Below are 26,166 nucleotides of genomic sequence, written 5' to 3' on the forward strand. Positions count from 1 at the left end.
TTGGATATATGTATAACTGATTCACTCTGCTGTGCAGCAGAAAGTAACACAACATCGTAAATCAACTATACTCCAAAAAAATTGAAATTGAAATGAAATGAAATAAAATAAAATAAAATAGAGCTACCAGATGATCCAGCAAGTTCACTCCTGTGCGCATATCTGGAGGAAACCATAAATCGAAAAGACACACCTTCCCCAATGTTCACTGCAACACTCTTTACAATAGCGAAGACATGGAAGCAACCAAAATGTCCATCAACATATGAATATAGGTAAAGAATATATGGTACATATATATAATGGAACATGACTCAGCCATAAAATAGAAGAAAATAATGCCAATTGCAGTAACATGGATGGACCTAGAGATGATTGTACTAAGTGAAGTAAGTCAGACACAGTAAGATAAATATTGTATGATATCACTTCTAGGTGGAACCTAAAAATTGATACAAATGAACTAATTTACAAAACAGAGGCTGACTCACAGACTTTGAAAACAAACTTATGGTTACCAAAGGGGAAAGGTGGGGGGTAGGGATAAATCAGGAACTTGGGGTAAACATACGAATACTACTCTATATAACATAGATAAGCAACAAGGACCTACTGTATAGCACAGGGAACTCTACTCAATATTCTGGGAATACCTTTATCAGAAAAGAATCTGAAAAAGAATGAATATATGCATATATGTAACTGAATCACTTGCTGTGCAGCTGAAACGAACACAACATTGTAAATCAACTATACTCCAAGAAAATTTAAATTACAAAATAAAGAAAATCACCTATATTTCAAAAGAAGAAAAGAATTTCTCCATATTTTTATGGCTTGATAGCTTACTTTTTTAGTGCTCAATATTATCCCATTCCCAGAATATATTAATACTATATCATTTCATTCACCTATTGGAGGACACCTTAGTTTCATTCACATTTTGGCAATATTGAACTAGGTGCTATAAATATCCATATGCAGGTTTTCGTCTGGACGTATGTTTTAAACTACTTTCAGTAAATATCCATGAGAACACTTGCTGGATTGTACAGTAAGGGAATGTTCAATATTATAGCAAGTGTCAATCAGACAACCAAAGGAGCTGTATTATTTTTCATTTCCACCAATAACAAATGACATTTCCTATTGTTCCACACCCCCTACAGAATTTGTTCTTGTCATTGTTCACATTTTAGCCATTCTAAGTGTTACATAGTGGTATGTAATTGTATTTTTAATTTGCTTTTCCATGGCAGCATGTAATCTGGATTATTCTTCTGTATACTTATATGCATACTGTCTATTTTCTTTGGTGAGGTATCCATAAAATATATTGGTCCACATTTTATTTAGGCTGCTTTCATTTTTTTCTACCCAATCTGTATTTGTTTTATTTATTTTCGTGCCTTGTTGCATTAGCAAGGACTTGGAGTAAAATATGGAAAAGGGTCATGAAAGGGGACATCCTTGCTTTTACCTGAACTTAGCGGAAAAGCTTCATGTTTTTGACCATTAATCATGATGTAAGATAAACGTTTCCTGTAGATCTTTGTTATCAACTTGAGAACGCTCCAGTCTATTTCTTTAACTGAGAGTTTTTATGAAGAATGGGTGTTAGATTTTTTTCAAAGGTCTTCTGAATCTATTGATACGCTAATGATTGTCTTTAGGGTGTTGATATGATGGATATAATTATTTGATTTTAGAATGTTGAACCAGCCTTGCATACCTGGGATTATTCCCTCTCATTCATGATATAAAATTCTTTCAAAATATTGTTGGATTCAATTAGTTAATATTTTGTTGAGGATTTTTGCATTGATGTTCCTGAGAGATATTGGTCAGTTTTCTTTACTATTCATATGTTCCTCTAAGTTTGGATGTGTGGTTTTAGTGTCAGACATTCATTTGGGGAGATTCTCAGTCATTTTAAAAAAATATTTTCTGGGCTTCCCTGGTGGCGCAGTGGTTGAGAGTCCGCCTGCCGATGCAGGGGACACGGGTTTGTGCCCCGGTCCGGGAAGATCCCACATGCCGTGGAGCCGCTGGGCCCATGAGCCATGGCCACTGAGCCTGCGTGTCCGGAGCCTGTGCTCTGCAACAGGAAAGGCCACAACAGTGAGAGGCCCGCATACCGCAAAAAAAAAAAAAAAAAAAAAAAAAATTTCTGTTCTTTGTTATCTTTATTCTCCTCCTGCTATACCCATTACATATAGGTCACAGCATTTTTCATTGTTCCACAATTATTGATTACTCTGTTCTGTTGATTTCTTTCCTGTCCATTTTCTCTTTTCTTTTGAGATTTAAAGGATTCTCTTGATATGTCTTCAAGCTCACAGATACTTCTCCTCAGCCAGCTCTTTGACTGCTAAAACAAAATACGAGAGACTTGGTATTTTATAAACAACAGAATATTTTTGTTTTCTCATAATTGCTGAGGCTGAAAAGTTCAAGAACCAGTTACCAGGGGCTTCCCTGGTGGCGCAGTGGTTAAGATTCCGCCTACCAATGCAGGGGACATGGGTTCGAGCCCTGGTCCGGGAAGATCCCTCATGCCATGGAACAACTAAGCCCATGCACCACAAATACTGAGCCTGTGCTCTAGAGCCCACAGGCCACAACTACTGAGCCCGTGTGCCACAACTACTGAAACCCACACGCCTAGAGCCCATGCTCCGCAACAAGAGAAGCCACCCAATGAGAAGCCTGCGCACCGCAACAAAGACCCAATGCAGCCAAAAAATTAATTAATTAATTAATTTTAAAAAAAAGAACAAGTTGCCAGCTGACTTAGTGTCTGGTGAGGGACAAATTTCTGGTTCATAATGTGGGTCTTCTGGCTCGACAATGAAATCATGTAATGGGCATAAGATCTTCTGTGTGTTACATTTATTAGGTCACTAATCCCATGTTTGAGGTCTCTGGCCTCATGCCCTAATCACCTCCCAAAAGCCCCACCTCCTAATACCATCAACATGGGAGCTGGGTTTCAAAATTTTAAAATTAGAGGTACAAAGTGTTTACACCATGACAGGGACCACAGAGTTCACTGATTTTTCCTTTCATGTTAAAGGTTTGCACATTTATATTTATTATATCATCCCCAAACCCTTGGTTTTTTTTAAGATTCTTTTCCCATATAGGCCAGTACAGACCATTGAGTAGAGTTCCCTGTGCTATAAAGCAGGTCCTTATCAATACTTATCTATTTTATAGTAGTGTGTATATGTCAGTCCCACTATCCCAATTTATCCCTTCCTCACTTACCCCATGGTAACGATAAGTTTGTTTTCTATATCCATAACTCTATTTCTGTTGTGTAAATAAGTTCATTTGTACCTTTTTTTTTAGATTCCTCATATAAGCAATATCATATGGTATCTGTCTCTCTGTGTCTGACTTGCTTCACTCAGTTTAACAATCTCTAGGTCCGTCCATCTTGCTACAAAACCCTTAATTGTTCAGGATAACTCTCAATTTTTTCCAGTATCATCAGCAATTCTTTCTGTCAGACATGTGATAACACTTTTTAAACAGGGATATTGAGACTAAGGCTCCTGACTTGCAAACAAACAAAACATCGTTCATATAGTGAAAACTTTGCACATCAAAGGATGAAAGCACTTGGTCTAAATCCCTTTGCACCCACTGCTGACAGAGGGCAGAGGAGTTTGACTCACTAATCTTCCTTACATGCACTTCTTCCTAATGGGGTATTCCATCTAAAACTTATAAGAAGCGGGAATGCATCATGGAACACACCAAACTCTACTACAGATTCTGAGGCAGCAAAAAAACCCCCACAAAAACATGATGAATCCATCCAAAGGGTTCTGTCCACATTGTTATAGTAGTTTCCTTCGCACTGGGAACGCTTTTCAAACCCTATCACTTGAACCTATTTTTTTTTAACAAAAATAATGTTAATCTGCAGTCACACGCTCCAGTAGTATTACACTATCCGTTGTGCAAGGATGTAGGGATTTGAGGAGCTATGGGAGGCTATCATGAGAGGTTGCCTAGAGTAATTAGGACATTTCATTTAATGTTGGCTCTTCTCCTTAGATGTCTGCTGCCCTCTTCTTTCTGTAGCTACTAGCATTGAGAAAGTGACCAAGATAAGGCCCTTCTCTTTTACTGTCCATGAATGCAGCTGTGATTAACCCCACAGACCTTGGTGCTTCCAGAATCCCCTGAACCTACTGACCCTCCATGCATGGCATCACACAGATAAGGATGGTGACGTGTATACTTGTATAAAGCATGCTATAAAATTTTTGACTTTGGCTTCCCTGGTGGCACAGTGGTTGACAGTCCGCCTGCCAATGCAGGGGACATGGGTTCGTGCCCTGGTCCAGGAAGATCCCACATGCCGCACAGCGGCTAGGCCCGTGAGCCATGGCCGCTGAGCCTGCGCGTCCGGAGCCTGTGTTCTGCAACGGGAGAGGCCACAACAGTGAGAGGCCCGCGTACCGGAAAAAAAAAAAAAAAAAAAAGAATTTCGACTCTTCCCTTCCTCATAATTCCAAAGAATAGATTTCTTTGGATTTCTGCTTAATGCTGCTGGTGTTGGTACATAACGTGAGGGAGGTATCAGGGCACACCAAAAGAGAGGGTAACTGCACAGAAAATACAAGCAGGTACGTTTCTGTGTAGTTTCAAGCAGCTTATTTGCTATATCAACCATGGTGACATGTTGACCCTTCCTCTTTCTACTAGTAGTACAACAAACAAACATAAAGGATATTTAGGCTGCTTGTTTTATCCCCACCTCTCACAATTGATCTGCATTCACATATAGGACAATGAAGGGCCCTTACTACCATCTTAACCAATACTGGAGAACTAGAGAATGTCCAGATTTTTCCAAGGATTATTTTCATATTCCCCTATCAGGCCTATGAAGGAATCTTAGCTACTGTGTTTAATGAAGTCATATCTCTGATGGCATCCCATCATCACCAAAACTGGAAAGAAATTTGAAGGGTCTTAGATTTTACCATATTTGAAATTCCAGTATTTTAGCCTGACACGTTTTTGGATTTTAGAAAAAAATATTTTAAATGAGACAAAAAATCATTTTTATGACACAAAAAGACAGCAGTAGTTTTATATTATCTGTTCCACTTGCACACACAAGTCTCATGGGGTGATGTAAAGCAGTCCTGTTGGGTGCCGTGCATGGTGCAAGTATGGATTAAAGCTTAGGAATCTTAAGCTTCAGTCACCTGAAACTTTTAAATTAGGATGCAAGCAATCCTGTCCAACATTTGAACAGAGCAAGACACTGTCTTTATTTTATTTGTCAGGTAATTAATCTGTCTTTTGCCCCAATGAGAGAAACTGGCATCTTCCATCAATGTGTTGTACAAAAATCTTTGAACAGAGAGTGCAAGCAGAGGCTGATACAGGATGTGAAAAAAAAAAGAGAGACCCTTGTGGTATTTTCTCCTAACTTATTTCAATCTCCCATTTAAAATGTGAGAATAATCAATCTTCTGAGGAAAAAGGCCCAAGGAAGGTTTTTGCTTTTGTGGAATAATGGGATGGTTAAAGATTTCAGGAGGCAAGAAGAATTAGTGGGAATGATCATGAGACATCAGAGAAAAGTCAGATCCATGGATGAAGTGATATTTACCTCTGTGAATCAATGAGAAGTAGGAGCAAATGAAAAGAAAGCTGAATACAACATTTTCTGAATGAATGTAACCTTTCAGCTGTCATAGAAAAATTAATACTCACTATGATACAACATATTTAGTTTAGAAAGTTAAATTTAAAGCTTAATAATTAGATTTATTGAAGAAACAAAAACATTTTTGTGGTTTATAATAAATAATGTGTTCTGCTACAGATAAGAAGACTACATAAGTAAATAGAAATAAGACTAAATAAAGAGGAAAATAACAAATTAGATGTTATGAACATTAAAAACTGACACTCATCTAAAGAAAGAGAAGGACAGAAAGAGAGAAGAACTCATATCAAGCATATATAAAAAACTCATAAATAAGAAGTCTTCAGATGTTAAAAAAAAAGAAGTCTTCAATAAGAAGATAATGTAATAGCAAAAATGGGGAAAATATACCAAAAGATATTTCAAAAAAGAGAGTACAGAATGTTAAGTAAACATGTCAAAAGATGCTTTGCTTCTTAGTAGTCAATTAAATGCAAAAAAGTGATACCTGGAATTATCACTCACCAACCAGAAAGTTCAAATGAAAATGACAGGTATTATCAAGTTTGACAAGAATGTGTATAATCCTTGAATCTCATTCACTGCTGATGAGGATGAAAAATCATACAAATGTTTTGAAAATTGTTAGAAATATCTAAAAAGATAAACACATGAAAGCTATGACTCGAAAATTTTACTACTACATGTATACTGAACAATAATTTATACACACCCCACCAAAGCTCAAGTTCTAGAATTTATATACCAGTGCTATTCTCAATAGACACAAACTGAAAATCACTCATATTGTAATACACATTGGAATAAATTAATTAATAGTTAAATATTTACACTATGGAATCCTATGCAACAGTGGCAATGCATGATCACAACAACAGGCAACCATATAGGCATATTCACAAACAACATAAAATAAAAAAGCCCAATCCAAAAGTGATTTTACTATGCCATTACATTTATACAAAATATAAAATACAGGTAAAGTGATCTTTTTGTTATTTACCAGAACAATATTAAACCTTAAGGGGAGCCACTAGAATGGGACCAGGGGGCTTCTGAGTATCTGGCAATTTTCTGTGTCTTTATCTATAAGCTCTGTATGGAGTGTATTCAGATTCTGAATTTTCTGAAATTTGTCATTTCCTTACAAACCATGCATGTTTTTAGTTTTTTATACATAACAAAAAGTAAAAAAGATAGACTAGGGAAGGTAATTATAGTAGCACTTTAATATCCATGCTTTTCAAGGTGGAAGTGAAAGGTATTAAATACTTGACATTGTGATTAGTTCTTAAAAGGTGAAAATTTGAGATTAATAAATAAGACATACTTCTTCATATATAATCCTCAAAGAGGAGGAGTAGAAAGGAGAATTTTTTTTAATTTAATACAGAATCGTTAAGATAGAAAATAATGAAAACAGACTAGGTTTAAAAAAGAGCACACTGGACTTCCCTGGTGGCACAGTGGGTAAGAATTTGCCTGCCAATGCAGGGGACAGGGGTTCAATCCCTGGTCTGGGAAGATCCCACATTCCACAGAGCAACTAAGCACGTGTACCACAACTACTGAGCCTGCGCTCTACAGCCTGCAAGCAACAACTATTGAGCCTGCATGACACAACTACTGAAGGCCATGCACCTACAGCCCATACTCCACAACAAGAGAAATGACCGCAAGGAGAAGCCCGTGCACCACAACGATGAGTAACCCCTGCTTGACACAACTAGAGAAAACCTGTGCAGCAACAAAGACCCAACACAACCAAAAACAAATAAAATTAAATCTTTTGACTTCTGAGATGACTCACTCACGTGGCTGTAGGTAAGAGGTCTCAGTTCCTTGCCACATGGATCTCTCCTTAGGGCTGCTTGAGTGTCCTCATGACATGGCAGCTGGCTTACCCCAGGATGAGTGATCTAGCAGAAACCAAAGCAGAAGCTGCAATGACTTTTATACCTTTGGAAGCTGCACTCTGTCATTTCTGCAATGTCTTATTAGTTAAACAGTCAGCACTTTTCAAGTGTGAGGAGCCACATAGGTGCATGAAGACTGGGAGATAATTAGGGGATGATTAGGGCCATCTTGGAGGCTGGCTACCAAACTGGCTGACTCGCCAAAGACTGACTTTTGTTTTCTTCACTTCTGGAGACAAAATGGTCAGTGAATCCCATTGGTGTTCTTTGAGATGTAGCAAAGCTACCTCTTGCTCTCACCCCCAGCCATGTGGCTGACAGGGTCTTGGTGCTCCGGCCGGGTGTCAAGCCTGTGCCTCTGAGGTGGGAGAGCTGAGTTCAGGACATTGGTCTACCAGAGACCTCCGGAACCTTGTAATATCAAACGGCAAAAGCTATCCCATAGATATTTGTCTCAACACTAAGACCGAGCTCCACTCAAAGACAAGCAAGATCCAGTGCTGGACACCACATGCCAAACAACTAGCAAGACAGGAATGCAGGCCCACCCACTGGCAGAGAGGCTGCGTAAAATCATAATAAGGTCACACACATCCCAAAACACACCACCGGATGCGGACCTGCGCAACAGAAAGACAAGATCCAGACACACCCACCAGAAAACAGGCACCAGTGCCCTCCACCAGAAAGCCTACACAACCCACCGAACCAACCTTAGCCACTGGGGGCAGACAGCAAAAACAATGGGAACTACGAATCTGCAGGCTGTGAAAAGGAGAACCCAAACACAGTCCCGAAAGCCAAATAAGACAGAGAAACACACAACAGATGAAGGAGCAAGGTAAGATCCCACCAGAACAAACAAATGTAGAGGAAATAGGCAGTCTACCTGAAAAAGAATTCAGAGTAATGATAGCAAAGATGATCCCAAATCCTGGAACTGGAATTGAGAATATACAAGAAACATTTAACAAGGACCTAGAAGAACTAAAGAGCAAACAAACAATGATGAGTAACACAATAAATGGAATTAAAAATTCTCTAGAAGGAAACAATAGCAGAGTAACTGAGGCAGAAGAATGGATGAATGACCTGGAAGATAAAATAGTGGAAATAACTACTGCAGAGCAGAATAAAAAAAAAAGAATGAAAAGAATTGAGGACAATCTGAGACACCTCTGGGACAACATTAACCACACCAACATTCGAATATAGGGGTCCCAGAAGTAGAAGAGAAAAAGAAAGAGACTGAGAAGATATTTGAAGAGATTATAATTGAAAACTTCCCTAATATGGGAAAGGAAATCGTTAATCAAGTCCAGGAAGCACAGAATCCCATACAAGATAAACCCAAGGAGAAACACGCCAAAACATATATTAATCAAACTATCAAAAATTAAATACAAAGAAAAAATATTAAAAGCAGCAAGGGACAGATAACACACAAGGGAATTGCCATGAGGTTGCAGCTGACCTTTCAGCAGAAACTCTGCAAGGCAGAAGGGACTGGCAGGACATATTTAAAGTGATGAAAGGGAAAAAGCTACAACCAAGATTAATCGACCCAGCAAGGATCTCATTCAGATTCGACAGAGAAGTTAAAACCTTTACAGACAAGCAAAAGCTAAGAGAATTCAGCACCACCAAACCAGCTTTACAACAAATGCTAAAGGAACTTCTCTAGGTAGGAAACACAAGAGAAGGAAAAGACCTACAATAACAAACCCAAAACAATTAAGAAAATGGTAATAAGAACATACATATCAATAATTAGCTTAAATGTAAATGGATTAAATGCTCCAACCAAAAGACACAGACTGGCTGGATAGATCTGAAAACACAACTGGTATATATGGGGTCTACAAGAGACCCACTTCAGACCTAGGGACACATACAGACTGAAAGTGAGGGGATGGAATAAGATACTCCATGCAAATGGAAATCAAAAGAAAGCTAGATTAGCATTCTCATATCAGACAAAAAAGACTTTAAAATAAAGACTACTGCAGGAGACAAAGAAGGTCACTACATAATGATCAAGGGATCAACCCAAGAAGAAGATATGCACCCAACATAGAAGCACCTCAATACATAAGGCAAATGCTTACAGCCTTAAAAGGGGAAATCAACAGTAACAGAATCATAGTAGGGGACTTTAGCACCTCTCTTTCACCAATTAGCAGATCATCCAAAATGAAAATAAATAAGGAAACACAAGCTTTAAATGATACATTAAACAAGATGGACTTAATTGATATTTATAGGACATTCCATCCAAAAACAACACAATACACTTTTTCTCAAGTGCTCGTGGAACATTCTCCAGGATAGATCATATCTTGGGTCACAAATCAAGCCTTGGTAAATTTAAGAAAATTGAAATCATATCAAGTATCTTTTCCAACCACAATGCTATCAGACTAGATATCAATTACAGGAAAAAATCTGTAAAAAAATACAAACACATGGATGCTAAACAATACACTACTTAATAACCAAGAGATCAATGAAGAAATCAAAGAAGAAATAAAAAAATACCTAGAAACAACTGACAATGAAAACATGACGAACCAATACCTATGGGACTCAGCAAAAGCAGTTCTAAGAGTGAAGTTTATAGAAATACAATCCCACCTCAAGATACAAGAAACATCTCAAATAAACAACCTGAACTTACACCTAAAGCAATTAGAGAAAGAAAAAAAAAAAACCAAAGTCAGCAGAGGAAAGAAATCATAAAGATGAGATCAGAAATAAATGAAAAAGAAACGAAGGAAACAACAGCAAAGATGAAAAAAAACAAAAAGCTGGTTCTTTGAGAAGATAAACAAAATTGATAAACCATTAGCCAGACTCATCAAGAAAAAAAGGCAGAAGACTCAAATCAATAGAATTAGAAATGAAAAAGGAGCAGTAACAACTGACACTGCAGAAATACAAAGGATCATGAGAGATTACTGCAAGCAGCTCTATGCCAATAAAATGGACAACCTGGAAGAAATGGACAAATTCTTAGAAAAGCACAACCTTCCAAGACTGAACCAGGAAGAAATAGAAACTATAAACAGACAAATCACAAGCACTGAAATTGAGACTGTGATTTAAAATCTTCCAATAAACGAAAGCCCAGGACCAGATGGCTTCACAGGCAAATTCTATCAAACATTTAGAGAAGAGCTAACACCTGTCCTTCTCAAACTCTTCCAAAATATAGCAGAGGGAAGAACTCTCCCAAACTTATTCTATGAGACCACCATCTCCCTGATACCAAAACCAGACAAAGATGTCACAAAGAAAGAAAACTACAGGCCAATATCACTGATGAACATAGATGCAAAAATCTTCAACAAAATACTAGCAAACAGAATCCAACAGCACATTATAAGGATCATACACCATGATCAAGTGGGGTTTATCCCAGGGATGCAAGGTTTCTTCAATACATGCAAATCAATGTGATACACCATATTAAAAAACTGAAGGATAAAAACCATATGATCATCTCAATAGATGCAGAAAATTCTTTCAACAATATTAAACACCCACTTATGACAAAAACTCTCCAGGAAGTAGGCGCAGAGGGAACTTTCCTCAACATAATAAAGGCCATATATGACAAACCCAGAGCCAACAACACTCTCAATGGTGAAAAAGTGAAAACATTTCCACCAAGATCAGGAACAATACAAGGTTGTCCACTCTCACCACTATTATTCAACACACTTTTGGAAGTTTTAGCTACAGCAATCAGAGAAGAAAAAGAAATAAAAGGAATCCAAATCGGAAAACAAGAAGTTAAGCTGTCACTGTTTGCAGATGACATGATACAATACATAGAGAATCCTAAAGATGCTACCAAAAACCTACCAGAGTTAATCAATGAATTTGGTAAGGTTGCAGGATACAAAATTAATGTACAGGTATCTCTTTCATTCCTATATACTAAAGATGAAAAATCTGAAACAGAAATTAGGGAAACACTCCCATTTACCACTGCAACAAAAAGAATAAAATACCTAGGAATAAACCTACCTAAGGAGACAAAAGACATTTACTCAGAAAATTATAAGACACTGGTGAAAGAAATCAAAGATGACACAAACAGATAGAGAGATATACCATGTTCTTGGGTTGGAAGAATCAACATTGTGAAAATGACTATACTACCCCAAGCAATCTACAGATTCAATGCAATCCCTATCAAACTACCAATGGCATTTTTCAGAGAACTAGAACAAAAAATTTCACAATTTGTATGGAAACAAAAAAACCCAAACAGCCAAAGCAATCTTGAGAAGAAAAACAGAGCTGGAGGAATCAGGCTCCCTGACTTCAGATTATACTACAAAGCTACAGTAATCAAAACAGTATGGTACCGGCACAAAAAACAGAAATATAGATTGATGGAACAGGAGAGAAAGCCCAGAGATAAACCCATACACATATGGTCACCTTATTTTTTAATAAAGGAGGCAAGAATATACAATGGAGAAATCACAGCCTCTTCAATAAGTGGTGCTGGGAAAACTGGACAGCTACAGATAAAAGAATGAAATTAGAAGACTCCCTAACACCATACACAAAAATAAACTCAAAATGGATTAAAGACCTAAATGTAAGGCCAGACACTGTAAAACTCTTAGAGGAAAACATAGGCAGAACACTCTATGACATCAATCACAGCAAGATCCTTTTTGACCCACCTCCTAGAAAATGGAAATAAAAAGAAAAATAAACAAATGGGACCTAATGCGACTTAAAAGCTTTTGCACAGCAAAGGAAAATGTAAACAAGACGAAAAGACAACCCCCACAATGGGAGGACATATTTGCCAACGAAGCAACTGACAAAGGATTAATCTCCAAACTTTACAAGCAGCCCAAGCAGCTCAATATCAAAAAAAACAAACAACCCAATCCATAAATGGACAGAAGACCTAAATAGACATTTCTCCAAAGAAGATATACAGATTGCCAACAAACACATGAAAGAATTCTCAACATCACTGATCATTACAGAAATGCAAATCAAAATTACAATGAGGTATCACCACACACAGGTAAGAATGGCCATCATCAAAAAAATCTACAAACAATAAATTCTGCAGAGGTGTGGAGAAAAGGGAACCCTCTGGAACGGTTGGTGGGAATATACACGGATACAGCCACTATGGAGAACAGTATGGAGGTTCCTTAAAAAACTAAATATAGAACTACCATAAGACACGGCAATCCCACTACTGGGCATATACCTGGAGAAAACCATAATTCAAAAAGAGTCATATTCCACAATGTTCATTGCAGCTCTATTTGCAATAGCCAGGACATGGAAGCAACCTAAGTGTCCATCAACAGATGAATGGATAAAGAGGAAGTTGCACATCTTCAATATACAATGGAATATTACTCAGCCATAAAAAGAAATGAAATTGAGTTATTTGTAGTGAGGTGGATGGACCTAGAGTCTGTCATACAGAGTGAAGTAAGTCAGAGAGAGAAAAACAAATACTGTATGATAACACATATATATGGAATCTAAAAAAAAGAAAAAAAATAGTTGGGAAGAACCTAGGGGCAGGACAGGAATAAAGATGCAGACAGAGAGAATGGACTTGAGGACATGCGGAGGGGGAAGGGTAAGCTGGGATGAAGTGAGAGAGTGGCATGGACTTATATATACTACCAAATATAAAATAGTTAGCTAGTAGGAAAGAGCTTCATAGCACAGGGAGATCAGCTCAGTGCTTTGTGATCACTTAGAGGGGTGGCAGGGAGACCCAAGAGGGAGGAGATATGGGGATATATGTATATGTATAGCTGATTCACTTTGTTATAAAGCAGAAACTAACACACCATTGTAAAGCAATTATAGTCCAATAAAGATGTTAAAAATAAATAAATAAATAATTTATGCCCCCCCAAATTAAATCTTTCTTAAAAATAAATAAATAAAAAAGAGCACTCAATAACATGGTAACTCTAAACCTAAGTATTTCAGTACTATAGTAAATGTAAATGGATTAATATCTCCTATTAAAGTGTAATTTTTTATATTATGTGCAACTAAATTTTTTCTACAATATACACATAAAATAAAAGAATTACATTAGAAAGGAGAAAACATTCCATGTATTGAAAAACAATAAAACAATATGCATGTAATATGCATCTTAAATAAAGTAGTCTTTAAGTCCAGAACAATTTGTCATTATTGTAATTAGTATTATTATCCCAATTTCTTAAAAATATTTCAATACTTTTTCTATTTGAAATAATATTTTAATATTTTTTTCTTTGCTCTTTTGTGGTCTAATACATGGTAAGTATTTAGGTGCTAACATAACCTAAAACTATATGTTGTTTTTTTTTTTTACAGCCGAACAAAACTGAATCAAGAAGAAATGGATAACTTGAAAAGACTGATCACTAAAAGCAAAATAGAATCTGTCATTTAAAAAAACTCCCTACCAACAAAAGTCCAGGATCAGATGGTTTCACAGGCAAATTCTACCAAATATACAAAGCAGAACTTACACTGATTCTTCTCAAACTCTTCGAAAAGACTGAAGAGTAAGGAATACTTCCAAAGACATTCTATGAAGCCACCATCACCCTGATATCAAAACCAGATGCTGTGGGGGGGACTTCCCTGGTGGCACAGTGGTTAAGAATCCATCTGCCAATTCAGGGGACATAGGTTCGAGTCCTGGTCCGGGAAGATCCCACATGCCACGGAGCAACTAAGCCTGTGTGCCACAACTACTGAGCCTGCGCTCTACAGCCCACAAACCACAACTACTGAAGCCTGGGCACCTAGAGCCCATGCTCTGCAACAATAGAAGCCACCGCAATAAACAGCCTGCACACCACAATGAAGAGTAACTCCCACTCACCACAACAAGAAAGAGCCCGTGCACAGCAAAGAAGACCCAATGCATCCAAAAATAAAGAAGGAAATAAATTTACTTAAAAAAAACAAAAACAAAAACAGAAAGGGACTTTTCTGGTGGTCCTGTAGTTAAGATTTCACCTTCCAGGGCAGGGGGTGTGGGTTCGATCCCTGGTCGTGGAGCTAAGATCCCACATGCCTCACAAACAAGAAACCAAAACATAAAACAGAAGCAATATTGTAACAAATTCAATAAAGACTTAAAACACACACACACACACACACAGAAAGACACTACCAAAAAAGAAAATTGCAGGCCAATATCTTTGATAAATATAGATGCAAAAATTCTCAACTGAATATTAGAAAACCGAATCTGACAACACATAAGAGGATCATACACCATGACGAAATTTGATTCACCCCAGTGTCACAAAGTTGTTTCAACATATGCAAATCAATCAACATGATACACCCCATCAACAAAGGAAAAACACAAAACAAATGATCATCTCAATAGATGCTGAAAAAGCATTTGAAAAACTTCAATATCCATTCACGATAAAAACGCTTACCAAAGTGGGTATAGAGGAAACATATCTCAACATAATAAAAGCTATTTATGAAAAACCCACAGCCAATATAATACTCAATGTTCACAAGCTGAAAGCCTTCCCGCTAAAATCTGGAACAAGACAAGGATGCCCACTCTCACCTCTTCTCTTCAACATAGTATTGGAAGTCCTAGCCACAACAATCAGACAAGAAAAAGAAATAAAATCTAACCAAATTGAAAAGAGGTAAAGTTGTCATTATATGCAGATAACATGATAATATATATAAAGGAAACCCTAAAAATTCCACAGAAAAACTACTAGAACTGATAAACAAATTCAACAAAGTAGCAGGATACAAGATTAACATACATAAATTGGTTGTATTTCTTTGTTTTTCTTTTTTTAATTTATTCTGGCTGCATTAGGTCTTCATTGCTGTGCACGGGCTTTCTCTAGTTGTGGCCAGTGGGGGTTAGCCTTCGTTGTGGTGCGCAGGGTTCTCATTGCAGTGGCTTCTCTTGTTGCAGAGCACAGGCTCTAGGCATGCGGGCTTAAGTAGTTGTGGCACACGGACTCAGTAGTTCTGGCTCACGGGCTCTCGAGTGCAGGCTAAGTAGTTGTGGAGCACAGGTTTAGCTGTTCCATGGCATGTGAGATCTTCCTGCACCAGGGCTCAAACCCATGTCCCCTGTATTGGCAGGCGAATTCTCAACCATGGAGCCACCAGGGAAGTCCCTGGTTGCATTTCTTTACACTAACAATGAAGTATCAGAAAGGGAATGTAAACAAGCAATACTTTTTAAAATGGCATCAAAAAAATAAAATACTTATGAATAAACCTCACCAAGGAGGTGAAAGACTTATATGCTGAGAACTACAAAACATTAGTAAAGGAAACTGAAGATGATCCAAAGAAATGCAAAGACATCCCATGCTCTTGGACGGGAAGAAGTAATAGTGTTAAAATGGCTATACTACCCAAAGCAATCTACAGATTTAATGTGATTCCTATCAAATTGCCCATGACACTTTCCCCAGAACTAGAACAAATAATCCTAAAATGTATCTGGAACCATAAAAAGTCAGAACTGTCAACACAATCCTGAGGAAAAAGAAGAAAGCAGGAGGCATAAGCCTCTTAAACTTCACACAATACTACAAAGTTACAGTAATGAAAACCGCATGGTATTGGCACAGAAAGAGATGCACGGATCAATGGAATGGAATAGAGAGCCCAGAAATAAACCCACACACTTATGGTCAATTAACCTTCGACAAAGGAGGCAAGAATATACAATGGGGAAAAGACAGTCTCTTCAGCAAGTGGTGTTTTGAAAGTTGGACAGCCGTATGCAAATCAGTGAAGTCAGAACATACCCTCACACCATACACAAAAATAAACTCAAAACGGCTTGTATGCTTAAATATAAGATATGACACCTTAAAACTCCTAGAAGAGAACATAAGCAAAACATTCTCTGACATAAATCATACCAAAGTTCTCCTAGGTAGTTCTCCCAAGGCAGTACAAATACAGTAAGTCACTTACATATGAACCTTCAAGTTGCAAACTTTCAAAGATGCAAACATCCATTCACATGTCCAATCATGTAAGTTAGTTCACGTGCCTGGCATACATTGTCACGTGCATGCATCCTCTATAAGTGGTTGTGCTTTTGTGTGCTTTACAGTACTGTATAGAGTACAGTAGTACAGTACTTTTATTTCAAGTCCAAGATGTCTGGAAGCAAGCGTACAAGCAGCGGTGATGTAGCTGGTACTGTTAAGAAGTGCCAAGCGATAATGATGGAAACAAAAGTGAAAGTAATTGAGAGAGTGGAGCAAGGCAAAAAGATGTTAGACACCGCACATTCTTATAACATGAATCATTCAATCATTGGCATGAATCTAAAGAACAAGGACAAGATCATGGAACATGTGAAGTCTGCTGTGCCAACGATGTTGACAAAATATCGAAGAAGCATGGAAAAGTGATGGAGGAGATGGAGAAACTTCTCAGTGTGCGGATGCAGGATCAACATCAGCACTGAGTCCTGCTCAGCTTAATGCTGATTCAAGAGAAAGCTAAAGGCCTTTATGAAGATTTGAAGAAGAAATATGGCAAAGAATCAGAGGGCACATCTTTTAATGCCAGCCATGGCTGGTTTCATCGGTTCAAGGCTAGAGCCAACCTTCACAATGTAAAAGTAAGTGGAGAGGCAGCAAGTGCAGATAGGGTAGCTGTCCAGGAACTTCCGGAAACACTTTGAGAAATTATTGATGATGGGGTGTATTTACCCAAGCAGGTTTTTAATGTGGATGAGAAACAACTGTACTGGAAGAGGATACTGGACCGAAGTTACATCAGTAAGGAGGAAAAGTTGATGCCAGGCTATAAAGCAGCAAAGGACAGGCTAACTGTTGTTTGGTGGCAATGCTTCCAGTGATATGAAGCTGAAGCCTCTCTTAGTTTATCATTCAGAGAAGCCAAGAGCCCTTAAAAACATAGCCAAGGGCTCTCTTCCTGTTGTGTGGAAGAGTAACCCCAAAGCCTGGATTACACAGGCCACGTTCCAGGACTGGTTTTGCCACCACTTTATCCCAGATGTAGAGAAATATTGCTTGGAGAATGACGTCCCAGCAAAACATTCTTTTGCTGCTCAACAATGTTCTGGGCCACCCCCCATTCATGGATGACTTTCATCCCAACGTCAAAGTAGTGCATCTGTCACCAAATACTACATTGCTCATCCAACCTATGGATCAGGGAGTTATAGTGACTTTCAAGAAATATTATTTATGTCACATTTTTTGTCAGACAGTAAAGGTAAGTGACAAATCAGGAACAACCTAGGGACAATTTTGGAAGGACTATAACATCTACAAGACCTTAAAAAACATTGACTTTGCATGGTGTGAGTGTATGGTGGTCACCATGAATGTGGTTTGGAAGAACATTTGCCCACAGTTTGTCCATGATTTTTGTGGATTTGAGAAGGTAGATCAGAAGTGCGAAGAGGTCTTCAGCAACGTAGTGACCCTCAGTGAGAAGCTGGAGCTAGGTCTGCAAGAGGACGATTTCACTAAACTCCTTGCTGTGCAACATGAGGAGCTTACTAATGAAGACCTGATGGAATTGGAGGCCCAGAGAAAGGATGAAGAGGGGCAGGAGGAAGAAGAAGTAAGTGAAGAACTGAAGAGATTCATGACACAGAAAATGGCAAGGGGATCTCCTTTATTTGAGGAAGCACTGTTAGATTTTGAGGCACAGGACCCAAACCTAGAATAGTACCCAAAGGTGGCAGTAGCAGCCATTCAGAATGCAATCTAGTGCTACCTTGTCATCTATGATGAGAAGAAAAGAGCTACTACCCAGACATCAATAGATCATTTTTTCAAGAGGGTAGATAGAATTAAATCCAGCAAGGAACCAGAACCTATGCCATCAATGTCAGGTATGAGTGAAATGGCAGCTTGCCCTCTGTCTCCTACTGCTGATAAACCCTCACCTCTACCATCTCCCACCTCCTCTCCTTCCTCCAATCAGTAACTCTTCTTGCCTGTTCACTCGATGCCAGCCTGCGTATCCCAGCTGTTGTACTGTACTACTGTACTTTTCAAGTTACTGTACTGTAACATTATAAATGTTTTATTTGGGGCTTCCCTGGTGGCGCAGTTGTTGAGAATCTGCCTGCCAATGCAGGGGACACGGGTTCGAGCCCTGGTCTGGGAAGATCCCACATGCCGCGGAGCAACTAGGCCTGTGAGCCACAACTACTGAGCCTGTGCGTCTGGAGCCTGTGCTCCGCAACAAGAGAGGCCACGACAGTGAAAGGCCCGCGCACCGCGATGAAGAGTGGCCCCCGCTCGCCGCAACTAGAGAAAGCCCTCGCACAGAACTGAAGACCCAACACAGCCAAAAATAAATTAATTAATTAATTAATAAAAAATTAAAAAAAGAAAACTCTAAGGCAACCACTAAAACATTAAAAAAATGTTTTATTTGTTTTTGTGTTTGTTTTTTATGTACTGTTTGTGTGAAAAGTATTATAAAACCTATTACGGTACAATACCATATAGCTGACTGTGTAAGTTGGGTACCTAGGCTAACTTTGTTGGATTTACAAACAAATTGGACTTACAAATGCACTCTTGGAACAGAACTTGTTCATATGTAGGGGACTTACTGTAAAAGCAAAAAAGAAACAGGAACTAATCAAACTTATAAGCTTTTGCACAGCAAAGGAAACCATAATCAAAGTGAAACTACAACCTATGGACTGGGAGAAAATATTAGCAAATGATGAGACTGACAAGGGCTTAATTTCCAAACTATACAAACAGCTCATGCAACTCAATAACAAAATAACAAATAACTCAATGGAAAAATGGGTAGAAGACCTAAATAAACATTTCTCCAAAGAAGACATACAGATAGCCAATAGGCACATGAAAAGATGCTCCTCATCACTAATTATTAGAGAAACGCAAAATCCAAATTACAATGAGGTATCACTTCACACTGATCAGAATGGCCACCATTAAAAAAGTCTACAATTAACAAATGCTGGAGGGGGTATGGAGTAAAGGGAACCCTTCTACACTGCTGGTGGCCATGTAAGTTGGTGCCGCCACTATGGAAAACAGTATGGAGGTTCTTCAGAAAAACTATAAAGAGAGTTGCCATATGATCTAGCAATCCCACTTGTGGACATATTTCTAGAAAAAACTATAATTCAAAAAGATACATGCAACTCTGTGTTCATAGCAGCACTATTTATAATAGCCAAGACATGGAAACAACCTAAATGTTCATTGAAAAATGAATGTATATAAAGAAGGTGTGGTATACGTATACAATAGATATTACTCAGACATAAAAAAGAATAATGCCATTTGCAGCAACATGGATGGACCTAGAGATGATGATACTAAGTGAAGTAAGTCAGAAAGAGAAAGACAAATACCATATAATATCACTTATAAACAGGACACAAATGAACATGTCAGCGAAACAGACACAAACACACAGATATAGAAAACAGTTGTGGTTGCCAAGGAGAGAGTGAAGGAAAGATAGGGAGTTTTGGAATAGCAGAAGCAAACTATTCTACATAGGATGGAAAAACCACAAAGACCTACTGTATAGCAGAGGGAACTATATTCAATATCCTGTGATAAACCATATGGAAAAGAATATATATATATAAAACTGAATCACTTTGCTGCACAGCAGAAATTAATACAACAATGTATAAAGGCTGGAGAGGGTGTGGAGAAAAGGGAACCCTCCTGCACTGTTGGAGGAATGTAAACTGATACAGCCACTATGGAGAACAGTATGGAGGTTCCGTAAAAACTAAAAATAGAACTACCATATGACCCAGCAATTCCACTACTGGGCATATACCCGGAGAAAACCATAATTCAAAAAGAGACATGTAAAAAAAAAAAAAAAGAGACATGTACCACAATGTTCACTGTAGCACTATTTACAATAGCCAGGACACAGAAGCAACGTAAATGTCCATCGACAGATGAATATATAAAGAAGATGTGGCACATATATACAATGGAGTATTACTCAGCCATAAAAAGGAACAAATTTGAGTTATTTGTAGTGAGGTGGCTGGACGTAGAGTCTGGCATACAGAGTGAGGTAAGTCAGAAAGAGAAAAACAAATACCGTATGCTAACACATATATATGGAATCTAGAAAAATGGTACTGATGAACCTAGTGATAGGGCAGGAATAAAGACACAGATGTAGAGAACGGATTTAAGGACACAGAGGGGAAGGGGAGACAGGGACGTAGTGAGAGAGTAGCACTGACATATATACACTACCAAATGTAAAATAGCTAGTGGTAAGTTGCCGCATAGCACAGGGAGATCAGCTCGGTGCTTTATGTCCCCCAGAGGGGTAGGATGGGGGTGTGGGAGGGAGGCTCAAGAGGGGGGGATATGAGGAATATATGTATACATATAGCTGATTCACTTTGTTGTAAAGCAGAACCTAATACAATGTTATAAAGCAATTATACTCCAATAAACATGTATTTAAAAAACCCACAACATTGTAAATCAACTACACTTGAAAATATTTCTTAAGGGCGAAAAATTTTTTGAATGTAAGTTTTATTGTGTGTGTATACCACAGGTTCAATATATATGAATTATGTCAAATTGATTATTGTTTTTCAAAAGAAAGAATTTTTGATATTTCACATCAGCTTCATAATATAAAGGCAGAAAAACTATAGTATTTTTTCTAAAGCTCAGAAATAGCCATTTTGCTCATTCAGTATACTATAAACCACTAACTTTATTAAAAAGGGATTCGTGACCTCTCCCTTCCAAAGAAATATTTCTCCACTCACGCAGGTTTAATAGAATGTTCCGCCATGAACTGACTTCCCACCTTAGAGACATGAGATTTGCATCCTGAAATCTCTTTCTTGCAAAAATGTCCAATTAGCATCCTAGCATTACAGAAAAGAAATGCTTTTTTCCAGATCTCAAATTCCATACAACTTTACTCAAGACATCATGTATTTTTTTCACACACACACACACACACACACACACACACACACACACACACACTGTATTTTATTTTTATAAGAGATAAATAAACTGACACCAAGCATTGTAAATGGATGACCACAACAAAAGCAACAATGACTGCAATTACCAAACATGAAACACACTCATACTGTGTCATAATATTAACATTCAGTCCAGGAATCCTCCACTGTAACAGCTCCTTTACTTTGCAGTGAAAGACATCATGTATTTGTAAATTATCAACACTCACCTGAGGTATTTAAAGATCAACAGAAACATAATTTTGTGTTCTCTTTCATTTATTCTGGTTCTAAGTGGTCATTTTTAAACGAAAGTATTTAAGTATGTTAATGTCACCTTATAACATCATATTTCAAATGACTACCGTCTCTCCAAAGATGAAATATGAGGAACTATTGAAATATTAGGCTCTCCAAAGTTTTACTCTCTGAATCTGTATTACCCTTCTGCTGAACTCCACATTGTTCATTATTCTCTGAGAATATTCTTTTTCTCGTATGGCCGTCTCACATGCTCTTTCATTTCATGAAGTTTTTCCTACAATTTTATGCCTAGTTTATTTCTGAGAAAATGCATTATTTCAGATTGATATTTATACACACAAAGACTTCTCTATAATTCTGAGAGTTTCAAGAACTCCTTTTTTTGTTTAATACTTAGATTCTGAAGCTCTCCACAAAGCATTACTAAAATTGCACTTACATAAGTATCTACATATTAATCACACATTAATGCATTTACAATTGTATTATGATTTATTGCTAATTTTGAAGCATAAACGTAGCTGTCTTATTTACCACCCTCTTGGAAATCACTTTAATATTTGCACTTAGGACTTGAAAGAGAATGGATAAATAAAAACCTGAAGAATATGCAAATACAATTTATATATTTCTCATAAAATTAGGTGATTATCTAACCTTTATCCAGAAAAAAGAAGAGCCCAGATACTCTTCAGGCATGATACTCGAGAATGTAGGGTCTTCCAGCAGGAAAACAGGCAGTAATCCATGTGGCAGAGTTTACCTGTGACCAGCTGGGGTAAGTGACCTATGCGTTCCTTACATGCAACATATCAGGAGTGGAAAAAGGGAACTTGTCAGTTGTGGCAATAAGTATAATGAAGTTTTGTAGCAGGTCATGCTCATATATTCAACACAGGTACAATCAAAATTTTGCTCAATTCTGGTAAATCTAAGTCTGTATCTGTTACCTTGTCTTTAATGAGGAAATGTCAGAACTGACTTACAAAAAACAAAGTGTTTTGTTTGTTTGTTTGTTTTAATTACAGTCACGGTTAGTAAGACATAGCTCAGAACAGCTAACGTGACTTAGTGATTCTCTCATCAGGAAATACAGTTTCTACTTCCTTGTTTATTCTCCACATCCTGTAGTAAGTAAAGTTTCAATGAAAGATAAATCTACAGGGCGAAAAGAAAATTACATGTGTTGATAAGATCATTTTGACAGGTTTTACCACATATGTCAGTGTTTCTGGGGATGGACACAAGCCAGAGCTCCCTACTCTGACATTTTCACTGATGTCATTCCCTTTGATCCTCAATTTGAAAGTGGATAAAAATGTTTTCTATGTTTTCTTCTTTAAGAAATTAAATAAAGAATGCTGTCTAGACATGATCCTCTAATGATGTTCAGTCAGTGGTCATCAACAGAGGAAAAGCACAGAATCTGATCCCCACAGAAGGATGACATTCAGTCAGGTAAGAAAATTCTCCCTGAAATCAGAGCTTCATCTTTAACATGCAATCAAAGGCTTTCACAGGTTCTTCATCACTCTGCACTCAGCCCTATTATATGGGATTGGCTCTGAGAATCTCACCTCAGAGGACTGACAAACATGTCATAGTACACTGATCTGGTACCAGATCCTGCCTCTCTTAATGATCTCCTGCAGGGACATTGGAATATTCTAGGATACTTCCTGGAGCCCTCTACTCCATACAGGTACACTTCCAAGTAGAAACAGAAGCTTTGATTCTCACTGGGAGAAGCTTTGATTCTCACTGGTCCAACCAACCTCTCTAGAAATATGATGTTCTAATCTCTCCTGATTAGAACATTTCAAGGTCTCTCCCTGTGCTAATTTAGTAAAGCTAAAAGAGAAACAAGAAAGAGCAAACTATACAGGGAGCAATATATAAGATTCCTTTACTTACTGTATTTATCTGATATACCCAAATACTGATAAATATAGATTCATTTCATAATGGTCAAGAAAAGAGGAGGAGGAACCTCCATGCCAACAGTATATATAAAATGGAATCAATATTGCATAAGCTCCTGCTTAAGCTTGGCTACGAGGTACTAACTCTTCTAAAGAAGCAGTAACTCTCCATCATTTGAAGCACACTGAGGACTCAGACAGCTGGACACTGAGGGTGTAGTCTCCTCACTCGAATTCTGTACCTGCATCACAGAACAATGAAATATTCCCAAAGAATTATTAAGGATGAGGTGGGGAACCGAAATAAAAAAGATGAATCCATAGTCTGCCCTACCATCTGTTCTGTGGGATATTACCCCCATCGCGGCCCAATATGACCTTCCCACTTTTCTCTGGGCCTCCCTACTTTCCACCTCCATCCTCTCATTATATCTTACCTACACTTGGAAACGACTCTAGTTTTTCCACTGATCTTTATCTACAAGTAATCCAAAGAGCAACTGTGTATATAACTCCTTAGAAACCTCAGGTCTGACTCAGTAATACATGACCTTCGAAGTCCAAAGTTTTCCTAATTCCCTTTATTATTTTTTTTCCAATTTCCATGTACTTAAACTCTCAGGACCTCCACTGTTCTCAGGTTCGTCTTCCCTGCAAAATCTGTCAACCTAGACATAGACTTAAGTACCATCCTCTAATTCTCTCCTAGGGAATCCAGTTTTTAAAAAAGCCTCAACAAACCTTATGGACTTTATTAAAGACTCTTTAAGATAACCCATGGGAGATAGCAGTACACCCATAGATATCTATTTAATACACCCTCAGAGTATTTATTTTTTCTTTTTTATAAAGTCTCTTCTGGCCAATGAAGACTCTCAGCTCTTCTTCCTCAGCATATGCAGTGTCTCACCCTTCTGATTACTCTCTGCTCTAACCCAGGTCCACTCCCTTTCCTGATATTACATTCTTTCCCAATTTTGTATGTTGGTAAAATCAAATAACATAAAATGTAACATGTTAACTATCATAAAGTGCACCGTTCAGTGATATTAAATACGTTCATATTATTGGGAAATCAACATCACCATTTATCTTTCTAATTCTTTTCTACAGTTTTAAAACTGTAACTCTATATCCTTTAAACATAACTTTCCTTTTTGTTCCATAACCACCTGAAAAGCATCATTACCCTCCCAATTTATATGGTTTTGACTACACTAAGTACCCCATATAATTGAAATAAGTAGTTGTTATGACTCACTAAAAGTCACAAAAATGGCATTTTTGGTAGCTAAATTTCCTCAAGATTCATCCATGTTGTAGCATATTCCTAGATTTCTTCCTTCTTAACAGTGAATAATATTGTATTATATGGGTATACCACACTTTGTTTATCCAGAATCTAGTGGATGAACACTTAGGTTGCTTTCATATTTTAGCTACTGTGATTATTACTGCTCTAAACACTGGCGTACAAATATTTCTTTAGGACCCTGATTTCAATTCCTTTGGGCATACCTCATAGTACAATTCCTGGATCATGTAGTAATTCTATTTTTCAATATCTGAAAACTTGCCATACTCTTCTGCAAAGCAGCTGTATCATTCTACGTTCCCACTGACATAGCACAATGCTTCCAACTCCCTCACATCCTCACCAATACTTGTTTTCTGCTTGTGTATGTGTCTGTGTGCTTGTGTGTGTATGCATGCACACAAATATATAAACATGCATTTAGTGATATGGAGCATCTATTCAAGTGCTTAGTCATTTGTACATCTTTCTGAAGAACCATCTATTCAAGTCTTTTATCCATTTTTGAATCAGGGTGTTTGCTTTTTGTTGAGTTGTAGGAGTTCTCTGTATATTCTGAATAGAAATCTCTTGTCAGATAGATGGCTTTCAAATATTTTCTCCCATCTTGTGGGTTGCCATGTTATTCTGTTTACATTTCTTTGATACACATTTTTTTAAATTATGTACTGCAAATTGTTTATTTTTTTGTCAGCTGTACTTTTGTTGTTCCTTCGTTTCATATTGAGGAAAACACTGCCAAATCCAATGTCATGAAGCTCTTGTCCTGTGTCTTCTTCTAAGACTTTTTATTTTATTAGGTCTTATATTTAGTTTCTTGATACGTTTCCATCAATTTTTGCATATGATGTTAGGTAAGGGTCCATCTTCCTTCTTTTGCATGTTGACAACAAGACTTCTCAGCACCATTTGTTGAAAATACTATACTTTCTACTTTGAAAAATCTTGGCAACTTGTCAAAAACCATTTGGCCATATATCAGGGTTTATTTCTGGGTGTCGTATTCTATTCTGTTG

The 26,166-nt window shown here is 37.6% G+C and overlaps 1 protein-coding gene across 4 annotated transcripts in view; it reads right to left on the reverse strand.

Annotated features, from left to right (window-relative positions):
• Positions 1–26,166, reverse strand: part of LOC307180005 (uncharacterized protein) — a 129,649-nt gene that overhangs the window by 89,137 nt on the left and 14,346 nt on the right. For 3 of the 4 annotated variants that reach the window (XM_079909957.1, XM_079909959.1, XM_079909958.1), the window contains exon 2: positions 7,512–7,620. The exons of the other annotated variant lie outside the window; for it this stretch is intronic. In XM_079909957.1, coding sequence (XP_079766083.1) covers positions 7,512–7,552 — 41 coding nt within the window. In that variant the 5' untranslated portion in view covers positions 7,553–7,620. The remainder of the gene's footprint in view (positions 1–7,511; positions 7,621–26,166) is intronic. 4 annotated transcript variants of the gene reach the window in all.

The sequence above is a fragment of the Stenella coeruleoalba genome (genome assembly GCF_951394435.1).
Source record: "Stenella coeruleoalba genome assembly, chromosome: 2".
Classification (NCBI taxonomy): domain Eukaryota; kingdom Metazoa; phylum Chordata; class Mammalia; order Artiodactyla; family Delphinidae; genus Stenella; species Stenella coeruleoalba.